Source organism: Mytilus californianus, unplaced genomic scaffold (genome assembly GCF_021869535.1).
Source record: "Mytilus californianus isolate M0D057914Y unplaced genomic scaffold, xbMytCali1.0.p SCAF_5, whole genome shotgun sequence".
NCBI classification, from domain to species: Eukaryota; Metazoa; Mollusca; class Bivalvia; order Mytilida; family Mytilidae; genus Mytilus; species Mytilus californianus.
The window spans coordinates 109,477,606-109,504,828 of NW_026262701.1; the positions used below are offsets into that span (position 1 = coordinate 109,477,606).

The 27,223-nt window shown below is 32.4% G+C and overlaps 2 protein-coding genes across 7 annotated transcripts in view; both read left to right on the forward strand.

The window, feature by feature from the left end:
* The window catches only part of LOC127700558 (lachesin-like), a 208,970-nt gene that overhangs the window by 15,450 nt on the left and 166,297 nt on the right, over positions 1-27,223 (forward strand). The window contains exon 7 of one of the 5 annotated variants that reach the window (XM_052204107.1): positions 5,085-6,327. The exons of the other annotated variants lie outside the window; for them this stretch is intronic. Coding sequence (XP_052060067.1) covers positions 5,085-5,221 — 137 coding nt within the window. The 3' untranslated portion in view covers positions 5,222-6,327. Of the gene's footprint in view, positions 1-5,084; positions 6,328-27,223 lie in introns of those variants that run through there. 5 annotated transcript variants of the gene reach the window in all.
* The window catches only part of LOC127700561 (lachesin-like), a 99,860-nt gene continuing 89,548 nt past the window's right edge, over positions 16,912-27,223 (forward strand). Inside the window, exon 1 of one of the 2 annotated variants that reach the window (XM_052204116.1) lies at positions 16,912-16,935. In XM_052204116.1, the coding sequence (XP_052060076.1) occupies positions 16,923-16,935 (13 nt within the window). In that variant the 5' untranslated portion in view covers positions 16,912-16,922. Of the gene's footprint in view, positions 16,936-25,892; positions 26,043-27,223 lie in introns of those variants that run through there. The other variant, XM_052204115.1, reaches the window with a different exon arrangement.

Here is a 27,223-nt window from a genome sequence, read left to right on the forward strand (position 1 = left end):
AACACATATGATGGTGCCAAAGGAACATCGCAGTCTAAAAAAGGAAAATCAACAATAGGGAATGAAAAATACACTTTATCGCCGAAACGTATATATATGTTGTCCAGGAGAAAATTTAAAGCTTCAATCATATCTTCACATTTCCAGTAAGTGTATCTAGCATACTTTCCTTTTTCGTTACAGAAAAAGGCTTTAAACGAGTTACAGCAAATAAATTCGCAATAAGATTTTTCAAAAGACCATTTAATTAAATTTGAAAACTTTTTCTTGATAAGATTGTGTGGAAGTGTAGTGTAGAGAGTAGAAAAATCAAAACTGTCAACAGAATTAAAAGGACCATCAAAAGCATGTATTTTATCTAAAACCTCTAAAGAATTTTTAACACTCCAAAAATAATTAATACCATTATTTTCATAAGCTTTATTACAAAAGTTAATAACAAGTTCTTTGATAGTAGAAAGGGAGGAAGTTAGAAGCACTGATAGATTAGTAGTAGAACAATTACTAGATGCGGAGATGAAATGGAATTTAAATGGTTTTTTGTGCAATTTAGGTAACCAGTACATAGTAGGGACTTTCAAATGTTGGGAAGAGGCTTTAAGCTGGGTAGTGGCAGTGATATGCTTGTTTACAATTTGACTCTCTGTGGAGCGTACAGACCTAAATGTAGAAGAATTGATAATTTCATTTTGGAGAACTTCCGTGTAGTATATGCGTCACACCACCACTACATTATTGGCTGCTTTGTCTGCCGGTACGAACACAAACCGCTTTGCGAGTACTTGGAGTTTATTTTTTATTCTAGAAATGGCAATATCATGGACCCTATTATTAATTTCAGAATTTTTTTCAAAATGAGATATACGAATATCAACAGTATTCATAATTTTATTCAAATAACTGTCTAGAGATTTTTTATCAGATTTTTCATGTTTACACCAATTTTTGAGGTCTCCTGTAATGACATGACCATAGGGAACATATCTAAAACTAGATGTTTCACAGTCTCAAGTGGAAGGAACCTTATTTTCTATATTGACGTCTGATGTAACTGACATATAATTAAAAATCAATCTTCTGCTGGTTTTTATACGACCGCAAAAATTAAAAATTTTTTGGTCGTATATTGGTATGACGTTGGCGTCGTCGTCGTCGTCGTCGTCGTCGTCCGGCGTCGTCTGGCGTCGTCCGAAGACACATTGGTTTTCGCACTCTAACTTTAGTTTAAGTTTATGGATCTCCATGAAATTTTACCATAAGGTTCAATACCACGAAAGGAAGGTTGGGATTGATTTTGGAGGTTATGGTACCAACAGTTAAGGAATTAGGGGCCAAAAAGGGGCCAAAAATAAGCATTTTTGTAACTTCCAGACAATAACTTGTGTGTAAGTGTATGGATCTCTCTGACATTGTACCACAAGGTTCCATATCACATAGGGAAGGCTGTAATTGATTTTGGGGGTAATTGCCTCAAAATTTTAGGAATTAGGGGCCAAAAAAGGGGCAAAAAACAAGCATTTTTCTAGTTTCATGACAATTACTTGTGTGTAAGTGTTTGGATATTTCTTAAATTGTACTACAAGGTTCCATATCACAAGGGGAAAGCTGGAATTGAGTTTGGGGGTAATAGCCCGAATCGTTTAGGAATTGGGGGCCAAAAAGGGGCCAAAAATAAGCATTTTTCTAGTTTCCAGACAATAACTTGTGTTCAATTGTATGGATCTCTCTGAAATTGTACTGCAAGATACCATACCACAAAGGGAAGGCTGGGATTGAGTTTGGGGGTGATGAATCATAAGGGGATAAAAAAAATTTGGGGGGGTAGGGGGGGGGAGTGGTTTTCTTTTTTTTTCTTTTTTTCCTTTTTTTTTTCTTTTAAAATTTTCCATTTTAAGTTGGTTATTTCTGATTTATATTTAAAAGCAAATAATAATGATATGGTAGGAAATACACACCAAACAGGATGTGTAAATTATTATACAATAAGTATTGTGCAATAGCAAGAAATTTTCAATTGCACAGTATTGCACAATAGCAAGAAATCTTCAATTGCACAGTATTGCGCAATAGCAAGAAATCTTCAATTGCACAGTATTGCGCAATAGCAAGAAATATCCAATAGCACAATATTGCGCAATAGCAAGAAATTATCAATTGTACAGTATTGCGCAATAGCAAGAAATATTCAATTGCACAGTATTGTGCAAAAGAATATACTTTGTATAAATTGCTTATTTCTTGATCAATTTCAATGGGGTTTTATTCTTGAATTCTTGGGGTTCTTTAATATGCTGAATCTAACCATGTATTAAGTTTTTGGATTTTGGGCCCTGTTTTTAAATGGGTCCACATTGAGGTCCAAAGGGTCCAAAATTTAACTTTGTTTGATTTCATCAAAAATTGAATTATTGGGGTTCTGTGATATGCCGAATCTAACTGTGTATTTAGATTCTTAATTTTTGGTTCCGTTTTCAAATTGGTCTACATAAAGGTCCATAGGGTCCAAAATTAAACTTAGTTTGATTTCAACAAAAATTGAATATATGGGGTTCTTTGATATGCTGAATCTAACCATGTATTTAGATTTTTGATTATGGGCCCAGTTTTCAAGTTGGTCCAAATCGGGGTCCAAAATTAAACTTTATTTGATTTCAACAAAAATTGAATATATGGGGTTCTTTGATATGCTGAATCTAACCATGTATTTAGATTTTTGATAATGGGCCCAGTTTTCAAGTTGGTCCAAATCGGGGTCCAAAATTTAACTTTGTTTGATTTCAACAAAAATTGAATATATGGGGTTCTTTCATATGCTGAATATAACCGTGTATTAAGTTTTTGGATTTTGGGCCCCGTTTTTAAATTGGTCCACATTGAGGTCCAAAGGGTCCAAAATTTAACTTTGTTTGATTTCATCAAAAATTGAATTATTGGGGTTCTTTGATATGCCTAATCTAACAGTGTATTTAGATTCTTAATTTTTGGTTCCGTTTTCAAATTGGTCTACATAAAGGTCCAAAGGGTCCAAAATTAAACTTAGTTTGATTTCAACAAAAATTGAATATATGGGGTTCTTTGATATGCTGAATCTAACCATGTATTTAGATTTTTGATTTTTGGGCCCCGTTATCAACTTTGTCCACATTGAGATCAAAAGGGTCCAAAATTAAACTTTGTTTGATTTCATCAAAAATTGAATTCTTGGGGTTCTTTGATATGCTGAATCTAACCATGTATTTAGATTTTGGATATTGGACCATAATAGGTGAATGTCCAATTTAAAATTTTTAAGTTCTTAGACCACATTCATTCTGTGTCAGAAACCTATGCTGTGTCAAATATTTAATCACAATCCAAATTCAGAGCTGTATCAAGCTTGAATGTTGTGTCCATACTTGCCCCAACTGTTCAGGGTTCGACCTCTGCGGTCGTATCAAGCTGCGCCCTGCGGAGCATTTTATTTTATGATGCATTTTCTTGAATATGGAAATAGTGAAGAGGACAGTTTTCTATTGGGGACTTGTTTATCCTTATTTTGAGTTTTGGAGTGTCAAGATTTTCTTATACTGTGGATTCATTTATTTTTCGTGGGTACCAATTTTCGTGGATTGTGGGAAACTCACCTTTTTCGTGGATATGTGATTTTGTGGTTTTGTTGAAGTCTACATTCAACCTGATAGAAAATTTGTAATTTGTTGAACAGTTAAATTTGTGGTTCACTTGTTACCAGGAAAACCATGAAAAATGACATCACTTGCAGTCCGTCCGTCGTCCTTAACTTTTACAAAAATCTTCCCCTCTGAAACTACTGAGACAAACTTTACCAAACTTGACCACAATCAACAATAGGGTATTTAGTTTAAATATTGTGTCTGATGACCCCACCTTCCAACCAACGTGGCCAACATGACTAAAAGTAAAACATAGAAGTAAAATATAGTTTTTGGCTTATATCTTGGAAACTTAAGCATTAAGAGCAGACTTGGTAAAAATGTTCATCAGGTTTAGATCTATCTGCCCATTAAACCCCTTGTTGGGTTGCTGCCCTGAATTGGTAATTTTAAGGAAATTTTGCAGTTTTTGGTTATTTTTAATATTATTTTAGATAAGATAAATTGTAAACAGCAATAATGTTCAGCAAAGTAAAATCTACAAATAATTCAACATGGCCAAAATCGTCAATTGACAAGGTATTGGAGTTATTGTCCTTATAGTCATTTTCTGCAATTTTTTGGTAATTTTTGTAAACTTTTTCAAAACTCTTCTGCTTTTAATTTAACAACTGGGCCAAATTAAACAAACTTGACCTCAGTCATCATTAGGGTATCTTATACTATTTATTATGATTTTAACTTTATTAAACATGATTTCCAAAACCACAGTAGATACAGGTGAGCGACACAGGCTCTTGAGAGCCTCTAGTTTTTAGATACTTGAAGTAATAGGGTAACTGTATTCTGTGTATTAAAGTTTGATTGTAAGGTTGAGATGTCTGTCTGGCAGAAATTGTCTGACCTTGACCTCACTTTAATGTTTCAGTTGTCTTTGATGGAAAGTTGGTTTATTGGCAACTATACCACATCTCTTTATTTTCACCATCTGCTCCTGTGTAATATGTATTGCTTGATAAACATCAAGTTGACAATTATTACAACAAAATATAGAGAAAAAGGTTTAATGAGGACTATTGATTTCTTTCATCCTTAAATACTGCCAGTTTCTTTTGGTCAAGTTCGTCTTAATGAGTTGTTGTTGTCACCATTTATATACATGGCAATATGACCATCTATGTTATGTAGACAAAAACTACATGAAACCTGATTTTTTATACAATTTTTAAAAGTCTGCTTTTTGCTTTGAATGAGAAACTTAAAACTAGCCCTTACATGACAACAATTTGTATCTCTATCTATCTATTCATTTAGTTTGATTTAACCTTGTATAAAAGCATGCATCTTGCAAATTTTGTGTGTCATATTTTTCAGTATTTTAAAAGCTGTTGAAAATTATTTAATAAACTAATTACCAGCTGAAATGAAATATTAAGATACAGCTTTAAACTTGTTTTTAATTTTACATTTTAGAAACTATGGAATGTCAAGGACAGAACTGTCCATCTGTTGGAGCTGGGAAAGCGCCATCTACTTATCAAGTTTCCATGGTTACATTTATGTTTGGACTCATTGTTAGCTTCAGTATCAAAAAGTGCTTTCAAAGATGAAATTTTGTTGGAAATATACTTCACTAAACATTCCATGTAAAACTGAAAAAAACAAGTGTGATTATTGAATACCAGTAATTACCAAATGTAAAAAAAGCAATTAACTTTTCTTGTAAATAATTGCATTGAAGTTTATTTACAGCACATGTATATATTCATCACATTTGTGCCATATATTATTTTTGTAGTTATCTCCTTAGATTATTCATTAATCTTTTAAGAACCTGTACTATTTTTGACAAAATAATCAATAAAACTGTAAATTTAAAAACAAGATTTATAACATGCCTCTTGTCAAGCAGTCTAGTAAAACAAGATTTATGAAAGAGTTTTTACACATTACTCTCTAATATGGCAACCAAGGGAAATAACTCTACTTTAAATTACAACAATAATGAAAAGTATCTATTATGGTACAGATACCTTAAGGATGTTTGTCTGCTGGGAATTAAAAATAACAAGTTTGATAAATATCTTTTTCAATATGAATGGGACATTAATCAAAATAATGGAAAAATATATATAAGTCTGTGATCTTATTTTAAGAGATAAATGCATTTGATATACAAGTTTGGTGATAAAAGGATCTCTTTGTTTTTCCTAAGAAATTTATGAAAATCAAAAAAAGGTAGAAGAATTAACAAAAATTAAGGGCATACTATTTTGATGCAATTCCTCAGATAAAAGCTAGAGGCATAACAAAATTTTAATGAAAAGTTTGTGACCCCTAACTATTTTAAAAAAGCACCTCATTATATGTCTTCATAAATGGTTTATGTTCATAATTTATTTCTTTGAAAAAGAAATTACATTTGTAAAACATTTTATTGATTAATTTGTAATCATATGTATTTTTATACTTTTCATGTAATATTTTTTGTACATTTGTATACTATGTAATATATGTACAGATTTACTGTGATCATTTCATATTTATTATTATGTATTTGTAGTTATTATGAAGACACAAGCTTCTGAACTATTTTTAGAATCTCTAAGGTTTATTTGTTCTATCAGTCTTACATTTATATATTTTTTTTCAATTTAATACATTTGTGTCTTTTTCATGTGTTATTTTTATGAATTTACTGAATGCATAATATCAAGTTTTTCCTTTTGAAATTTGGTTATTAGTGGGCCCTTTATCCTGTATCTCTACATGTTTGAATCAAATATTCCTTTATGTTAATTGAAATATCTTGTATTCAAGAAAATAATACTCGAAATAAAGACTAAATATCCCATATCCAGCAGGCCATAATCTTGCCGGCGAAATGACGATTTAAGTCGCCAAAGAATTTTGAAAATCGCTAAATATCGCCGGCCGACTGACTTCATAGCGAAGTCAAATAGCTATCAAAATTGGTAAAAGGGAGACAACTTGTAATTGACAAGTCTCACAGGTAAAAAAAATGGCGGCTGACAAGGAAAATCGAGATTTTCGAAACGACCCAGGACTAATACTGTCAACGATCAAATTAAATAAATACAACGGCGACTTTGAACATCCTCGGATATAACTTTCAAAACTGTTCAAAAGGAAAACTGACCGTCTGTTTAAGTTATCATTTTACGATAATTTTCATCTGAGGATAATGCCTAATCACTCAGCTGATTTGTTTTATTTTTACAACTTACACGAGTCGATCAGTTTTACTATTCGGTAGGTAAAAGGTTGGAATTAACGGTAGATTTATTATATTGATTGAATAGAAATTGAAATATAAAAGATAGAAAGACTGCTGATGGATAATGTGATGGCAAACGTACGACACTCGACCAGGTTGATCAGCAGTGGATTGTTTCTCACGACCATTTCGTTGATATGGATGATATTTTTAAAAAAATAATAGAAATTAGCTCTTTGTCGGATAATTAATATGCGATTGAAAAATATTTTCATTTATAGACTTACAATCTTTAACGATAATCTCAATTTACAACTAACCTATAAACAGATAAAATCACGGTCCTGGACATTCAATAATGTTTTACAAAATAATGACAAGTGGTGATATAAATTAAATTCCCAGTCATGTGAAATTCAACAGGAAAACTGGGAGTTATATTTTTTCTGGACTTAAATAAATTGAGGCAGTTGCACATGAATTTAATGCATCATAATCATGATAATATTACTAGGCTACTCCCTCATGTCCCAATCAACAAATTTTATTTAGAACACAATGGTATCAATAAATAAATAACAACTATATATTGTCTAAACCTTTTTATTAAGAACTTTCTATATATACATTGTGTACAATAACATATGAAAAAACTGCAAGTATATCTTTTATTGAATATAAAACAATTTCCTTAGTGATAAGCATGAAAACACGATGCAACCGAAACGGTAATGGAATCTCACTTCTCCAAGAAATTGACCACTTCTCCCTTCTCTCTCTTGGAAGGAGAAGTCACTTCTCCCTCTTCAAAATCCTAGATTAGGCCCTGATCCAGTTCATAAAAAGTGTGCCCCCCCTATATCCTGTTACTGGATAAATGTGTTTATTATAAGTTAACCTTCTTTAAATCAGTTCCACTAGTTGGTCTGTTATGTATAACGTGTAGGTTAAATGTCATTGTACTATATACATCATGATTGACTTTTTTTTTGTTTCAACCTGCTAATCACTTCCAACACTTGCTCTTGCGTTGCTTTGCTAATACAGTCGGTGCATAGGAGTCTGTCAGCATTTGATTTTGTGTCATTTGTTCGCTTTTCTGCATGGTATGTTTCTGATACTATTCAAGAGCAAAAAACCTTATTTGAGCAATATTTTCTAGAGAAAGTGAGGGTTTGCACATATTTCACCAGCTAGAATATTTGTACATATTGATTTTTGGAGTTTCCATCATAAATGAGGACTTTGCATGATTCCTTTAAAGTAAAAAATAAAGTGTGAATTGCATACATGTCAAACTCTTAACACTTCTGAAAACTTCTTAATTGTTACCAAACAAACTTGAACATAAACTTTAACAAAAATGTGGTAAAGTTATTCACATAATCATTTTATATTTCATTTGTTAAATGTTATCAGATGGAAACTTAGATTTCTTATGTTACTTTTGATTTTTAAGTTTATTCAAGATTTCTACCAGTAATCAGATTCATTCATATTTTATCTAGAACCTTAGAATTATTCATTGATACTTTAAAGAGAGAATTTTTGACTTTTTTAAAATTTTTGATTAATTTACATTTAATGTTATACCTTTTCACTATTATACTCTTGGAGTGAAACTACTGCATATGGTTTGAACCAGAATGTAAAGGGATCATAGTTTTTTTATAACGAACAATTTTTTGGTCAGGATTTGGGAAAATATGAATTTTACAATTAGGATTATATTTCATAATCCTTCAATAAAGGAAGATGTGGTATAATTAGTCATTTTGGCATTGTCTGACAATGAGTAGAAGGCAGAAATTTAGAATCCAACTTTAGATTTAATTCATTAACCAATTGTTTACTGTCAGATGATGGCACAATAAATATTAGAACAAGTAAAACACATTTAATTTTGGTATAGCTTTTTCACACTTTATGAATACCTGATAGCCTTTCAACTAAATGAATTCAAGAAGCAATTTTAATTCCATATAATAATTCCTGTCTTTGTATTATTTAACTCCATCTAATTGAAGATATTTTTGTTTGTTTTAACTTGTTCCAATTTTTGTGTTTTTATAATCAATGTGAATAAGTTGAAATAGAGTTGTATTGTACAAGCTATGTTTACTACTAAGTATTGTACAGGCTATGTTTACAACTAAGTATTGTACAAGCTATGTTTACAACAAAGTATTGTACAAGCTATGTTTACAACTAAGTATTGTACAAGCTATGTTTACAACTAAGTATTATACAGGCTATGTTTACAACTAAGTATTGTACAAGCTATGTTTACAACTAAGTATTGTACAAGCTATGTTTACAACTAAGTATTGTACAAGCTATGTTTACAACTAAGTATTGTATAGACATAAGTTTTCTACATCTTCATTTTGTTATGATTTATCATTGATGATTGATTTATGAGATTAGAACTACAGTAACTGTTGCCTAAAATATATGACTATGCATTTACACTTATCTGACTCTAAAAGCTCAATGTTAGTTATTATGAGTTGTCTGTTCATTTACCAGTTGTTCCTTTTATTGTCTTCATCTGTTATGGAAACACACCTTTTGGTCAATTCAGGAAACAGAGTTAATCACATTTCCATATAGGATTCTTAGTTTAAAATTTATCAGATATTTTTAAAGAATCCTCTTTTCTAAACTTTATACTTTAATGCTTTTGTGATTTGATTAATAATAATTGTTGATAACCTTAAACATTATTAAACATGATCATAAATGGAAGAGGAAAGACAAAAGACAAAATATAGTTGATAACTAAAATAAACTTCAAGCATGAACAGCCTGAAATTAAAATACTGAACATTTAAGATATTAGCTTTATATTCTACATTATTCTAGAATACTCATTTTCTGAGATTTAGTTGTATCAGTCAATTCTCAATGAGACTCTTATTTAAAAATTATGAATGAAATTGTTTCAATTTATATGAATTCAGTTAATATTATGAAATAAAATTTGTATAATTTAAATTGTTTTGTTCTTCTCTTCAAATGAGATACTTTAATAAAAAAGAAATTGAATGCAAAAGGGACGAAAAGGAACTTAGTAGATATAAGAGAAAGTACAGGTAAAAGGGACATTATGTTCACCTACGTATGCTCTAAGAAGACCATTTGATGAACAAGGAGCTCTAGTTAAAAAGTCCAAGGCCAGAATAAATATCCACCTCGATAGGTAAACTCGACCATTAACTTTTAGCTTGGTTGTAGTGCATCTGCTACCAGGCAAGATTATTGTACAGTATCTCTCTTCCCCGAGGCTGCCCCACTCAACACAAGCACTTCTGAATTTCTAACCAACTGGAATGGATTACTGTCTGTTAGAAAAAAGTAAATAAGCCAATATAACGAACTACAATGAAAATTCAAATTGGAAATTCCCTTATCAAATGGCAAAATCAAAAGCTCAAACACATCAATCGAATGGATAACAACTGTCATATTCCTGACTTGGTACAGACATTTTCTTATGTAGAAAATGGTGGATTAAACATGGTTTTATAGCTAGCTATAAACCTCTCACTTGTATGACAGTCGAATAAAATTCCATTATATTGACAACAATGTATGAACAAAACAAACATACATGATAGGTAAAAATGTCAAAAATAGGGAGACAGTGCTGAAGTCAACATTGTGTTACAATCTTAATCACTATAAAAACAAACAAAAATGTCAATAAAGAAAAACAAAATGGCATATAGACAAAGCACATAAGCAAAAATGAAAGACAAGAAGACAAAAAATGATCCCAGCACAACAACACAATGGCTGGAAGAATAAGTATCGAGCCATGCCAAAAGGATATTACCAAAAATCGATTAAACAATAAAGGTTAATAATTTACAAATACAAATATAAGAACACTTTAAAAGCCCCCATCAAACTAGACCAATACCATGAAGATCCCACTATAATCTATATAAAATAAGATCGCAGTGAGATCGTGGTATGGTCGGCTTGAATATTCAATATTTCATATTTGTCACGTTCATACCACGACCTTGCTATGCTCCTGATAAGATCCTGCTACGATTTCGCTACGACAGTAACACGTTCTAGTTACGATCTTGTCGCGCACTTGCTACGTCTAATAAGACCTTACCACGACTTACGGGATCTCTATACGCTTCTACCAAGACCTTCTACGATCGCACCACGACTCCACTACGTTGTATCTACGCTCTTCGTCTCTATAAATATCTTAACTTTCCCATTGTACATCCCAGTTTCCCTGAGAAAACATGCCACTGAAAGTATCAAAAACACTTAGAGGTCGTGGTTCTAAAAGTAAAGGTATCAACAGAATGAGGTCGTGCAATTATCGTGGCTAGGACGTAGTAGAATCGTAGTGAGGACGACAAGCGCGTAGAAGCAGAGTATTATTGTCTTCCTTGTCGTAGTATAATCGTATCGATATCGTAGCAGAAGCGCAATAAAGATGTAGTGAAATCGGGATAGACGCAGTGAAATCGAGTAAGGTCGCTACGAAATCGTAGTAAGGTCGCAGCGAAATCGTAGTCAGGTCGCAGCGAAATATTTTGCATTGGCTTCCCTGATTGCACCACGTTTCCAATACGATGCTTCTACGCCTCTCCCGATCTTACTACGTCCTTACTACGACCTTCCACTACGACTAGTTTTGGCCACGACTGCACTACGAATGTTTGAGCATGTTCAAAGTTGGTTGTGGACCTCCACGATCAAGAAGACCTGGCACGTCCTTACTACGACCTTACCACGACCACCACGATCTTACTACGACTTCCAAAATTTTTCATAATTTCTGAGATCGTAGCGGGATCGTACGTGGGTCTAGTGTGATGGGGGGTATTAACACTTAATTATGAGGATTTACAACGTCAGTTCCTAGAATTTATACTTCAAGACCATCATGTATTATTTGTGAAGTTGATACGGAATATTTTTCAACAAGGTCTTGGTATCGTCCGTTGAACTTGTTTAAGAAAAAGGACGAGTTGTTCTTTGGCATAACCCTGGTTCATCAGGAAAAGTTGGCCTTAGATTGATTTGTCTGTTTTTTTTTTGTCCTTTTTGGTTTATAGCTCTTCAACGTTTTCGGTCCTTATACATCCTTGCACTACAAAAGTCAAAAAGTCTGAAAAGACCAGTTTTTGTCTGAATTTGCATGAATTTTTACTCGACATTCTTAATTTGTCTGAATAATTTTTAAAAATTCTTGACATAGTATGAATTTGTCTAATAAGGTTCTTGATTTTTCTTGACAAGTGTCTTGACAGTATGAACATTGTCTTAAAATTTCTCGACACTTCCTGTATCATCTGATAAGAGTCTGGATTAGTCTCGACCAATTCTTGACTGTCTTAAATTTGTCTGGATCTGTCTTGACATATTCTTGACATTCTTAATAATGTCTGAATATGTCTCGACATATTCTTGACATTCTAAATAATGTCTGAATATGTCTCGACACATTCTTGACAGTCTTAAATATGTCTTGACACTATATCAACAGTATAAATTTCGCCTGAAATGTGAACAGACTTATTCTGCACTGTTTATGACATTCTATTGCTGTTATATACTCCTTTTTATTATGGCTAAACTAAACTTTGAAGAATCAAGGATTAATTTGGTATAGTAAGATACCCTTTTGGTGCAACTAAGTTGGAATACTCTGAATAATCCCCCATGTAGTTTAATTTTGATTTATTTTTATTAAACATTTAAGTAATTGTTTTCACTTGGAATATAAGTCGAAGGTATTGACAAACAGCATTTGGATTTTTGCCGTTCGCAAAATTGCCAGTCAAATTTGCTTTACTAAAATAGGTGTCTTGTATCTCTTTTGGACCCCACAATTCATCTTTTGGGTTTGTGTGGCTAAAAAAAGAGGGGGGGGGGGGGGGCTTTCGTTTAGGTCAAAGAATTTGTTCCCATCTTGATTCAAAAACCTTATTCATTTTTTATTCAAATTTGAGTGTTGAATTTTATAATTTTTTATCAAAAATAAATATTTGTGATAACTCCTTCCTGAAAAGAAAAAAATGTTTAGATCTATATTATGCATGTCTGTTTGAGAACCATTTCATAAGACCGATGATTTCTATAGAAATCATTGATGGGACCCATTATAAATACATTTTTTTTATTATTCCTGGAGTAGATAATAATTTTCTTTTAATCCTTGGGAATTATTCAATTTGTTTTTATGTTAAAATAATTAACTTCATAATTTTGATGAAGAAAATCTATTTCAATTCAATTTTTTTTCATCAAAATGATGATTTTCATTTTCATCTATCAACAAACTTTTTAAATCGTAGTGGCATGGTCGGTCAACTGATAAGTTGTATGGCTGATTACAGGTAAAGCAATAACTTCTATTTGACAGTTGCGTGTACTCTGGGGTGTGGAATACCTTAATTTTATGGGGAACATCCTGTCCATGTGTAATACTTAATATATTCCAACAGATGACATTACACAAATTTTTCTTCTGTTAAATGAATGATTTGTGTATCATCATAATTTGCTATTTATATAAACCACATTTTGGTATAATAATTATTTACCATATCAACATTGAATATTATGAATGTAGAATGAAATATGTCTACAGTATGATTGGCTTGAATCATTTAATTTGTAAGATTTAGGAATCAAAATTTGTAATTATTTAAAAACCCACATTGAAATTGTTTTATATCAACACACCCACATTTGAATTATTTTATACTTTAGATTTCATAGCCATATTTGCATTTGTAAAAATATTTATATACCCAAATTTTCAATTATTTTACATGCCCAACTTTTATTTTTGTTGTAAAGAAGTGTAACTTGAAACAACAGTATATCATATAAAGAGAAATAAAGATTAAAGTTATATCATGAATATTGGTCATGATTTGTAAAACTCAGAACTGTCAAGTAAATTTAAGACACGAATCAAAATGTTCAGAATATGTCAAGCCATACTGAGAAAAAATAAGAATGTCGAGAATATGTCGAGAAATTTCAAGACAGTATTCAAATGTCAAGAATTTGTCAAGAAATTTTAAGACCATATTCAGAATGTCGAGAATATGTCGAGTAAATTTCATACAAATTTAATATAAATGAGAATTTGTCAAGAAAAATTAAGACACAAGTCATACTTTTGGAGAATGTCGAGTAAAGGTTCATGCAAATTAAGACAAAAACTGGTCTTTTCAACTTTTAGACTTTTGTAGTGTTGGCTTTCAAAAATTTCGGCTTTGAGCGTTCCTGATGAAGGTAAATCCAGAAGAGCGCTTCGGACGCATGAAATTTATATCGTGTTTTTTTAATTTTTTTTCACCAACTTTCTGCTCAGACACTGGTGATGTTTTATAAAGTCTGGGTAGCAACTGCAAGCTCTTTAATACCGAATGAGTTGGGGAATGTATATCCCATATGCAGGTGAAGTTAGTATATTGCTACTAAGGTGGGGGAAATTGATAATTTCAAAATTAAAATCGTCTCGTTTGTCATAGATTCTGGTACTTAGATAACTGTTTATGTCAAATTCGAGGTATACTCACAGTGTAAGTCTAAAAATGAGGCGGAGGAACCCTTATCTGTTTTTTTTCTTTAATTTCTAGTTCTCGAGGATATATTAATGGAACCCAATCAGAAAAGTTTGGATTGTTAATTGAGAGAACAGCATTAATATATCTGAATGTGAAATTAAATAATATGGCTTCTTTGATCTTCTTGTTTTTGACAAGTGTCTGAAGGAACTCCGACTCATACGAAAATAAGAAGAGATCGACAAGGAGAGGCGCACAGTTCGTTCCCATAGGAACGCCGACAATTTGTTGAAAAAGTCTACCTCCAAATTCAACAAATATGTTGTAAATAAGAAACTCCAGCATACTGATCAATTGTTCCTCTGTGTAGCATGTTTTACCTGTTGTTCACTATCAACAAAATATGCCGTATCGTATCTCAAAGTTATAAATTTATAGCGTATGCTATCATTTTTATATTGAAAAGCATTGTAGATTATTTCTTTTAGACGATTTTTCAATTTCACATGGGGAATGGTGGTATACAGGGTTGAAGAGTCAAAATTTTTGATATAATTTGATTTCAGAGAAAGATCAAGATTTAAAATTATCCAGAAGTTCTTTAGAGATTTTTTTCGAATCCACATATGGTTAATACAACTACAAAAGTAAACAGTTTCATAGTATTTTTGAAGACCCTCTTTCACTGCGGACATAATTTTTGTCTATCTAATTGACAATTCCTTTGTAGAACATGCAGATGAGCAGGAAATATACCGTTTTTGTACAGAATTTTGTGAAGCTTAGGTATTCAATATAAACAAGGTAAGTCCGCAGATTTGCTTTTAAATGTAATTTTCATTGAAGCCATAAAAAACTTATGAATGGCCAAAATCGCATTCTTGTCAAATGATATGTTTTTGTATGTGCGATTACCTGTTAGCAGATTTATTCCTTACTGGTAGTAGTACGATTTACATTCAAAGACAATATTATTTGAAACTTTGTCCGCAGGAACAACAATATATTTATCGTGAAGATATGATAGACATTTCACAGCTTCTTTGTCTCTGAAAACATACAGGTCGATCATTCACACAGTTTTTCAACTTATAAATTCGACATTTTATTAGAGACCTGATTGTTTTCACCCTTTCTGACAAAGTGTTCAATTCAACTTCTTCTCGTTTAGCCCATGCTCTGGCGTAGTCCTCAATGGAATCCATAATTATTTTGAAGTTATGGTTCCAATTGATGTGTTGGGGTTCTCTGAACTTAGGACCACGAGAAATTACCTTTCGGAGATATTCATGTTGATTTATGTTTAGATCCCCAGTAATAACATGGCCAGAGGGGCTGTTAATATAAGGCGAGTGGGAACATTCACATGTGAGAGTTTTTTTCGGGTATTCTTCTAAAGGTTCCGATTTTAATGGTTTAAAAAGACGGGAAAAGAGCTACACCACAAATTACACTGACCAGTCTGTATATTGGATAAAATGTATTAATGAATCCCTTGTCAAGTGTATAATCTCTCAAACATATTAGAAAATTAATAGGCAGTGAAAAAATAATAGTTATAATGTAATGTAACACTAGCGAATGATTTAATGTTTTTGCCCATGACTACGCTAGTATCTTTAAGTAGTATTAAATAAGCTCATTACATTTACATCACTGTAGGCTGGACTTAACAAATTTCCTGCTCCTTTGGTGGCATTATTGCAACCATGTTGCATTGCATTAGCTAGTTCCCTTATCCAGAAATTGTCTCGATCTTTTCGAAAAGGAGAACTTAGTATAGGGCTATTGGTGTGGTGATAAATTTTCTCGATGATGGGACACACCGGCAAGCTACCCCAAATGTTATTTTCAAACTATCCATACCAAAGGGCCTTATTAATGCACCATTCCATGAATAAGGGTATCGAGTTTATTAACAACTGCAAGCCTACTTCTTACCTCAATGGATGAACACTTATCATTTTCGATGTATCAGATTATTCTTGTATTGTTCCTGCTTGCCTACAATTTTTTTAACATTTTTATCATCCTTCCAACACCATAATTACATGGAAGTACTATGCAGTACATGTCCCTTTGTGGTAAAGCTAAGACTTGAGGTGTGATGCATGTAAAACATGTAAAATGTAATGTCTCCACAGTAAGATATGGTTGGTTTAATGAAGATTTTTTTTAAACAAAGGCAAATATGCTGTAAAAATAAAAAAAAGTAATATCGGACTTAAAACTCATCAAAGATACCAGACACATAAAATTTTTGTCTACACAAGACTCATGTTGGGCAGAAATCATAATGGGGTACCATGCACTAGCGCTTGTACTTATGAAATTAAGTGACTAGAATGATTCATTAATGGGTAATTCACCTGGGATAACCAGAACATATCAACATTAGGAAAAGAACCTGTTACATCATGTACATGAAGCAGGGTTTAAGATGAGATCGAAGTTTGTAACTGAATTTGATCAAAGATGAGAAATGTGATATCTTTCGTCGTTCTTTCATCAATGTTGTGTATAGGTAAGTATTTTCTGATTTACCTGCATTTTTTAAAATTATTAGAATAGTGGGACAATTTCAAACGGGTTCAAATACTCATAAAAGCAGGTGCACATTCATGTATGAAAACACAAAGAGAACGACAGTACATTTTTTATTACGCAATACTAGTAATCCCTGAACTTAAATTACAACTCCAATATATAAGATGGAAAGAAAACACTATTGTGTATTCCTCTTAGGCTCATTGCTTTTTATACGACCGCAAAATGTTTGTGGTCGTATAATGGTATGACGTCATCATTGTCGGCGTAGTCGTCGTCTTCCAAAGACATCTAGTTTCTAGAAAATAACTTGAGGATATGTGTCTGGATCTGTATGAAATTGTACCTCAAGGTTCCATACCACAAAAAAGGTTGGGATTGCTTTTAGGGGCTATTTTTCTACCTTTGTAGGAATAAGGGATCAAAAAGAGGCCAAAACAAACATTTTTGTCGAGCCTGCGACATTTATGTCGCAAACGCGAGACAAAGCGATCCTGGATTCCGTCGTCTGTGTCGGCGTCGGCGCGGGTTAACATTTAGGTTCAGTCTGTGGTTAAAGTTTTTCAGTCATCAATAACTTTGGCAATCCTTCATAGAATTTTATGAATAAAGGCAACAGTAGTATAATGTTGTTCAATAGTGTTAAATCGATTAAGCGAAAACAAATCCGGGTCACAAACCAAAACTGAGGTTAACACACCAACTATAAGAGGAAAACAACGGATTAACAGAAACACCGAACTGCTACAAAACAAACGCCAACATACATAGAAACGGACTATTTTATAACAACTGTCATATTCCTGACTTGTTACAGGACATTTTATGAAAAACTGGTTGGTTGAACCTGGTATTATGGCTAGCCAAACTTTCCGCTTATATGGCAATGTTAAAAATTCCGCTAAGATGAAAACATTACGTGACAGGAATACAGTACAAATAAACGAAAGAACACTCGGGACAGAGAAATACACAAATAAATAATATAAAAGTACATTGTGTGATGGTGCTATGGTAAATATTTGTATTCTTGTCTTTCATTTTTCCTCATGTGCTTTGGCTATATGCCTTTTTGTGTTTCTTTGTTGACATATTTGTTGGTTTTTTATAGTGATTATTATTATAACACAATGTTGACTGCTGTACCCCTATTTTTGACATTTTTACCTCTTATGTCTGTTTTTTTTGTTCACACATCGTTGTCAATATAATTGAATTTTATGCGACTGTCATGCAAATGAGAGGTTTAGCTAGCTATAAAACTAGGTTTAATCCATCATTTTCTACATAAGAAAATGCCTGCAACAAGTCAGGAATATGACAGTTGTTATCCATTCGTTTGATGTGTTTGAGCTTCTGATTTTGCCATTTGATTAGGGAATTTCCGTTTTGAATTTTCCTCGGAGTTCGGTATTTTTGTTATTTTACTTTTTACAACATGTTAACCAAAGAATAACAACGGACACCTTCCACACACACCACAATAGAATTATGAACTGTGCGTCACACGAATATATCAACGCCACAAAAAGTGACGTTACAGGTAAATTTCTAAAAATAGAATATAAAATTGGAATTAAGTTTGTAATGATGTTATTTTATGTATTTTCTAACCATAACAAGAATACTAATATTTTACTTTTTAATATAGAATTATGTTAGTGATGGTGTAATTATTTGTAATTTTTAACCATGTCGGTTTTTATTCTAATTGAAAACTGTATGAAATAAATAAATCCTGTGCATATAGTTGCTTTAAACAAAAAATCATATAAATGAACTAGCTGATCAATCTTAACTTTTACATAAATATAGAAAATAACAATAGAATTCAAACCACAAACGATAAGACATAACACAATATCGAACCAGACTTACAAAAGAAACATCATAACTAAATATATGAATTTTGAATGTATAAATACCGAGACACGTCTAATAGCAATACGAATTAACAATCGCCAAAACAGTCATATTCGGGAATAGGTCACGTTCGGTACTTAGCAGACTAGAGGACATAGATGATAAACCACAAACTAAGATGTGGTAAAAATGTTGTTAGTTAGTTTAGACACAGACACATCGTATAGATCAACCAATTAGTGATGGTGTCCATAAACTTTTCGGAGTGTCATTTTTATCTATCCTCCTCATAACTCTGTTGGAGCAGTTTCTGCGTAAGGAGCACATGTACACTCATGTATGAAGTCCGTATAGTGTGAACATGCACGAGCATAGTGTATAAACTGAGATATGTACGATGGGACCGAGGGTATGTTACTGCTGAGAAATAGAAAATTGATAATTAGGAATTTGAAATCGTCCCGTTTGTCACAGATTTTAGTGTGAAGTCGTCCATCTGTGTCAATATTGAGGACGAGATCAAGGTATGAAACAGTCCTTCTAGTATCAGTAGTATCCTTACTTTAAAATTCACTGGGATATATGAGATGTAAGTATTGACTGAAATATGGGTTATTCAGTGATATGACATCATCAATATATCTGAAAGTAAAATTAAAGAATTTCACAAGGTTCTTTTTCTTTTTGTCTTTTAGATGGTTCTGATTGAGTTCTGCTTCATACGAGTACAAAACAGATCGACCAGTAGGGGTGCACAATAAGAAACCATTGGAATACCGACTGTCTGTTGAAATATCAATCCCCCAAACTCAACAAATATATATTAATCGATCAAAAGGCCCAGCATTTTGATAATATCATCTTCAGTATATTTTCTCATAGAATCAGTGTGGTTCTTCACAAAACAAGGATTATTATAACCCAAAACAAGAAATTTATATCTACGATTCCCATTTTTATAGAAAAAAGCTCTGTTTAATGAGATGATGAAGTCGATCTTTCAATTGAGCATGGGGAATAGTAGTGTAAAGCGTAGAAAAATCAAAAGTTTTAATGTTGCTGCTAAATTGCAGAGATTTTGATCTAAGATTTAGCAGTAGATCTTTAGACTTTTGGAGAATCCACATCTGATTGACACCACTGGTTGGATATATCTCATCACAATATTTTTGAAGGCCATCTTTTACTGTAGAAAGAATAGTAGTCAGCACTTTAGAAAGATGTTGAACATCTTGATGACCCAGCTATGTATCGTTTTTATAAGGATTTTTGTGAAGTTTTGGTATCCAGTATAATGACGATAGATTTTCTTCGTTTTCTTTGATGTTAATACCGAAAGAAAAAAGGACAGATTTGTGATCTTGTAAAATTTCATCCTTCGTAAATAATGTTTTGCTGTTTATTCCAAGCTCTTTTGTGAGACATTCCAATTAATTGTTTTTACATATAAAGACAATATCATTGAAGGCTTTATCTGCTGGAACAACGACATATTTGTCATGAAAAGAGGATAAAACATCCAAAACCTCCGGGATCTTGAATGGGTTAAAAACCCTTGTGCTCATAGTACGTCGCAGTTTTGGAATGCATTTCTGAATGCATGATCGAATAGCTTTGATCCATTCAGACAAAGAGTCCAGTTCTGGTTCATCTGGTATGCTCTTTACCCATTTTCTGGCATAGTCTTCAACTGCATTCATCATTTACCTGAAGTTTTTTCCAGTTGTTAGGCTTGGGAATTCTATATTTTGGTCCATTGGCTAACAACTCTAATAGTTGTTCATTGGTTACGATGCCAAGGTCACCAGTAATGACCACTTGGACTATAATTGTATTTTGACGATGCACATGAGCAATCCGGAGATTTTGATATCACATCTTTGAGGTAAAAGGGCTCTTAAACCCTGTTGTGGTTGAAAATCTTGGATTCAATAGGCTTGGTGTAATTATATGAAGTTACATGTGTAGATTTATTTTTGAAGTGATCAGGTATAGTTTTTTGTACAGATTTCTGGTGGAAAATATTGCTAATACTATTAGCATCTAAACCTTTATTGGCTAATTCTACTTTGAAAAAAACCCCGTTTTTCCTCAACTTTTGAAGTAGTGGATACTGGTTTGAATAGTTTATGGTTAGCAATGGCAATGATTATAGCAACTAATCTATTCAAAACAGAATTAGAAGCAATAACGGAAGTATTTTGGGCCTCTTGAAATATTTAATAAAGTTTAGATAATGGAATGGAGTATAATTTAGTTCTGATATGGCGAATTCCTCAATGTTTTTGAAGAGACGATAACAAACTATCAATTGTCAGGGTGTGAACAGTAGGTGGTGTATAATTTCTGTGATTATGACTTCTATTTCGTTGAGAAGAAGTGTTAAATAATTGTAATGTATTGACAGTACTACACCTGGGACTAGACAAAATACCTACACCATCAATTGTATCATTGCATCCATAGGGAATGGCTGTCCCAAACTCTCTAATCCAAAAGTTTCTCTTTGTAACTGATATGGTTTGCTCAATATGGGGTCATTTGTTGAATGATAAATTTTTTCTATAATGCGGACCTTCATTGAAAAAATAGAATGGTCAGACTGATTAAAATGTATAGAGAAATTTGTTGTTATTACGATCATAAACATTAGACCGATGGTCATTCATTCTAAAATTGAGTCTTTGTCGAGTTTCCCCATCATAGATCAGTCCACTAAGTGCACATTCAATACCGTACACAATATTGAAAGCAGTACAATTCAAATTCTCATGACTGTGTGTATTGTAACTTTTGGTGGTCAAGTTACTTTGAAAGTAGGTATCAGATATTAGTATATCACAGGTTTTACAGTTTTTACGGTTACATTTTGAAATAGAGCAATAATGTAAGTTGTCATTGAAATCTAAAATATCTGAAAGCTTAACAGAACAGGGCCGAATATAAACAAAGTTGTCTGAATTTTTATAGTACAACGAAGAATCAGAAGACTGCACATGTGTCGTTTTCCTTACATCTTTTAAGATGATCCTTGGGACACCTGATATAATCGGTGTTGTTGTGTAATTGACATAATTACACCTTATGTAAGAATCCTGGGTTTTGATTGGTTGATAGCCAGTGTATTTTTCACCAATTTACTTTTATCAAATGAATATCGTTCATTTTTAAACAGCGCCGGGGTATATGCAAAAAGGATATGCCTTTTTTACCCTCTCTGCCGTGGTATTTGCCAAAAAATACTCTATCCGACTGGACGCTTGTAATGTCACGATCATCAATGCGTTTTATGTCACGATCATCAATGCGTTTTGTACGTTAACATTCGGTGTAATTAAACAGATATAGCATGTTCTTGAGGGGTATTTGCGAAAAATACCAGTCTTGAGAATGAATTTCCCTCGCCTTACGGCTCGCGAAATTTAACATTCTCTCGACTGGTATTTTTCGCAAATACCCCTCCTTAACATGATATATCTGTTCAAAATCCGATCGACACCTTTTTATGCTGGGCGACGTGTCATTCAGTATTAAATTATTTATTCTACTTGTATTCATGCTGTTAATAGGCTACCGGACTGGTAGAATCCTCGGGGACAGCACTGTCCACCAGCAGAGATTCCGATCCGATGGTGATAAATAAATGCATGAATTTTGGACAGAAGCTTGTTTATGACCAAATCTAGTTTCCAGAACAAAATTTTGAGAATATTTATTTTCACATTTTTCCGTATTTCACTGATAAATATACTTATTCTTTATTACAGTTTAAAAGAATATACAGTCTAGGGTTCAAGTTTATCACACACCAATTACTTTGAAAAGCCTTCGTACATGTGGTATTTTCTGGAACTTTGGCAGATGCTTTTCTATGATGTAGAGATAATGTCTCAAGCAAAAGTTTGAAAATATATATTTTTTTTTCATTTTCAGTATTTGTATGATAGTTTTTCTTACAGTAAACATTTACAGACAGTCTGGGATTACATTTTTCAACATGATAAATTTGTAAACCGTCTTAGATTGTTCTGAAACTTAGACAGACGCTCAATCTTCAAGACAAAGAAATAGCATTTAAAGATTTGTTGTTCGTCCTACTGTTTTGATTCGGGGGTGGGGGGGGTGGGGGGGGGGGGGGGTGGGGGGGGGGGGGGTCTAAATTTAAATCCATAGAACTTTTTAATAATTTGTCAAAATGTAGTTTTTCTCATACTTTTTGAAAAAATATAATAAAACGTATGGGTCATCGTGCTTTTTTGCACGCTTCAGGTTGTGTGAAATTGTAAAATAAAATAAGAGACGATAGCTATAATAATATGCTTTCAGATAAAAAAAAAATGGGGTCACCGGACTCGTTTCTTTGCTACATAATAAAAAGTAAAATTCACAACACATTCTATTATAAAAGTAAATTTATCTGAGTTATCTCCCCTTATATCTGAGTTAAAAAACCATACGTGAAAAAATTGGAAAAAAATCAATTAAACAAAAATATGCCGTTTTTTTGTAAAATACAGCAGTAAAGATTATAAAACACATAATTTTGTATATTAACATGAAAAGTCTTACAAATGAATTACATACAACTCTCGAAATTAACGTTTCATTAAAGTTCTAGACCGATTGTTATCTGCTCTTTCAAAATCCAAGATTGAGGAAGACCGGAATGGTGTTTTACATCAAATCGTTTGAATTTCTCCTGCGGTGATATTGCAGATACAATAGGAAAAATAATGAATTTTAAAAATCTCTACATTAGATTTAATTCAACAGTCCTAATGCTGAATTTAAAAACTCATTCAGCTACCTTAAACATGTTTGCCTGTTCCATGATCTTAAAGGTAAATTGAGAAGAAATGGATAATTGTCTTGTCTTTGAAAGTTGTGCGGGTTCTCAAAAAAGGAATAATTTCGTCAACGTATAGAATGCTACTTCCAATATTGGCATTGGCTTCCAAGTTTAAAGACTTGTTATCAGGAAAAACAAACTCGAATAAGCTGCTGTTTGCAATAGTTTTAACATTGTTATTTTAACTAAACTAGTTTTCCATTATCAGACATAACTGGTGTAAATTTTAGGATTTCGCGTGTATTTATGATGGAAATGAAGTATACAGAAGCGTATTATTTTACCGTTAATGTTATATCTACAACACAATACCTGTGCTGGTGGACTTTTATCAGAGATGTTCAGTAACATAGTTGATACTTTTGGTAATGACTGTATCGTTGAGTGAAGATGGTATCACGAAGACAACCGGATGTACACAGAAAATCGACTAAATGAATATGTAAATTACAACATATTAATGTGTTAAAAAATTTTAGATTAGAAGTTTTTCACGCACGTATTTATGTTTATTCTTTAAAAGCGTTCTTTGCACCAGGTACAATAAGTATTGTTCAATCTGATAATAAATTTCAAATTCAGCAATAATTAATGTAAGGAAAATGGTCCAAATGGTATAACAACATAAACGGTACAAATTTTTCTGCAATTTTCAAATTCAGCAATAATTAATGTAAGGAAAATGGTCCAAATGGTATAACAACATGAACGGTACAAATTTTTTTTGCACCAGATGCGCATTTCGACAATCAATGTCTCTTCAGTGATGCTCGAGAACTATATAACTGAACCATAATTACAAAATGTCTCGTTTATGTCTATGCTTTCAATAATTATGAGAAATAAGTTTTTTAGAAGAACCTTTTTTATTACAGTTACAGCCATGACAATGGTTCAGTGAAGTTATATGAGAAAATTATGCTCTTCTGAAGCAATTCTTGCTATTAGTAAGTCAAAGAAAAAGATTTTATAACTAGGTAAAACAACCATGTCGTGTTAAAATGTATGTAGGATCAAGGTGATTTATACCCATCTTCCATTTCTTTCGATACTTGATAAACCTTAAGTTCCCTTGATTGTGCACTGGCGGACGCCTTAGGTGATCGGATTCCAGAATAAAATTTCGTAGAAAAATTAAGTGCCGCTTATAAACAATATTCGGGTATTTGTTCATTGTGAAGAGTTATCAATGGGTTTTTATTAGATAATTTAAAAAAAAGTTTTGACATTTTAACAGAGGTAAAAAAACCAAGACCAGAAAGCATACATGAATTGTTCCGTCATAGATTTCCAGATAAATAAGTATTCTATTCATTGTAATGGGGAGTATTAACTTACATTTATAACTAGGCTCAAAAGTGATCAACATAACCTTTTGTTTTTATCGGCATTATGGTAGAGACAATATATTTGGGGCAGTTATTGCTAAATAACAAAATTCCAGTTTTGTTCACCCAATTTCTCTATGTTTATGCTGAAAATGAGACCTTAATGACTTAACCGAAACTATTAAAATATTCTGTCAGTCGAAATTTAGCATGTCTCATTGTCAACTTCCCATTTCATATTGCAACATTCAAGCAGCTTTTTTTTTCTCGATGATGAGACTCACCAGCAAGCTTTCCCAAATGTTATTTTCAAATGATGACCCCTGGAACTTTTCAGTGTACTATCCATACCAAAGGGCCATATGAAGACACCATTCCATGAAAAAGGGTCTCGAGTTTTTTATCAACTCTAAGACTACTTCTTACTTCAATGGATGGATGGTGAACACTTATCATTTTCGATGTATCAGGTTATTCTTGTATTGTTCCTGCTTGCCTTCTTTTATTTAACACTTTTATCATCATTCCAACACCAAATTTATATGGAAGTAGTATGCTGTCCTTCTATGGTAAAGCTTAACTAGAGGTGTTATGCATGTGAAACATGTGAAATGTAATGTCTCCAATGTTTGCTTAGGTTGGTTTAATGGAGATATATTTTTTTAACAAAGGCAAATATGCTGTAAAAATAAAAAAAAGTAATATCGGACTGAAAACTCAGCAAAGATACCAGGCTTATAATTTGCATCTAGTCTTACGTTTCGTCTACACAAGACTCATATAGGGTAGAAATCATAATTAGGGGGGATTCATGCACTAGCGCTTGTATTTATGAAATCAGGTGACTAGCATTATTCATAAGTGGGTTATTTACCTGGGATAACCGAAACACATCACAAATAGGAAAAGGCCAAATGTTGTTTACCTGTTACATCATGTACATGAAACAGTATTTAAGCTGAGATCGAGGTTTGTAACTGAACAGTTGATCAAAGATGTTAAATGTGTTATCTTTCGTCGTTCTTTCATCAATGTTGTGTTTAGGTAAGTATTTTCTTATTTACTTACATTTTTTCAAATTATTAGAATAGTGGGATAATTCCAAAGGGTTCAAATGTTCATAAACGCAGGTGCACATTCATGTATAAAAACAAAAAGATAACGACAGTATAAAGTTTTCAGTCATCAATAACTTTGTCATCCATCATTGAATTTTATGAAAAACTGCACCATAGAAATTTAAGATAAAATAAAAGACGATAGCTCTAATGATATGCTTTCAGATAAAAAAACAAAAAAAAGACAATGGGGTTACCGGACTCGTTTTCTTGCTACATAACGAAAAAAGGTAAATTCACAACACATTCTATTATAAAAGTTACTTTATCTGAACTATCTCCCCTTATATCTGAGTTATCTACCATTGTGTGACAAAATTGGAAAAAAATTGAATCAAACAAAAATATTCCGTTTTTTGTTAAATACAGCATTGCAGATGATAAAACACATAATTTTTCTATATTAACATGAAAAGTCTTACAAATGAATTAAATACTACTCTCGAAGTTTGCACGTTTCATTAAAGTTCTAGACCGATTGTTATCTGCTCTTTCAAAATCTAAGATGGAGGAAGACACCGAATCTACGTTAAACATGTTTCCCTGTTCCATGATCCTATCACTTAAATGGAGAAAAAATGGATAATTGTCTTGTCTTTAAAAATTGTTTGGGGTGTCAAAAAAAGAATAATTTCGTCCACATGCAGAATGCTACTTCCAAATTGGCTTTGGCTTCTAAATCTAAAGACTTGTTATCAGGAAAAACAAACTCGAAAACACTGCTGTTGGTAATAGTTTTAACAATGTTATTTTAACTAAACTGGTTTTCCATTATCAGACATAACTGGTGTAAATGTTAGGATTCCGCGTGCATTTATGGCGGAAATAAGGAATAAAGCAGCGTATTATTTTACTATTAATGTTATTTCTACAACACAATACCTGTGCTGGTGGACTTTTATCAGAGATGTTTAGTATCATAGTTGATGCTTTTGGTAATAACTGTATCGTTAGGTGAAGATGGTATCAGAAAGACTACCGGATGTACGCAGAAAATCGAATAAATGAATATGTAAATTACAACATACTAATGTGTGAAAATAAGATATATAACATTAAATGGAGACGTGAAGATGGTATCAGAAAAACAACTGGATGTATGCAGAA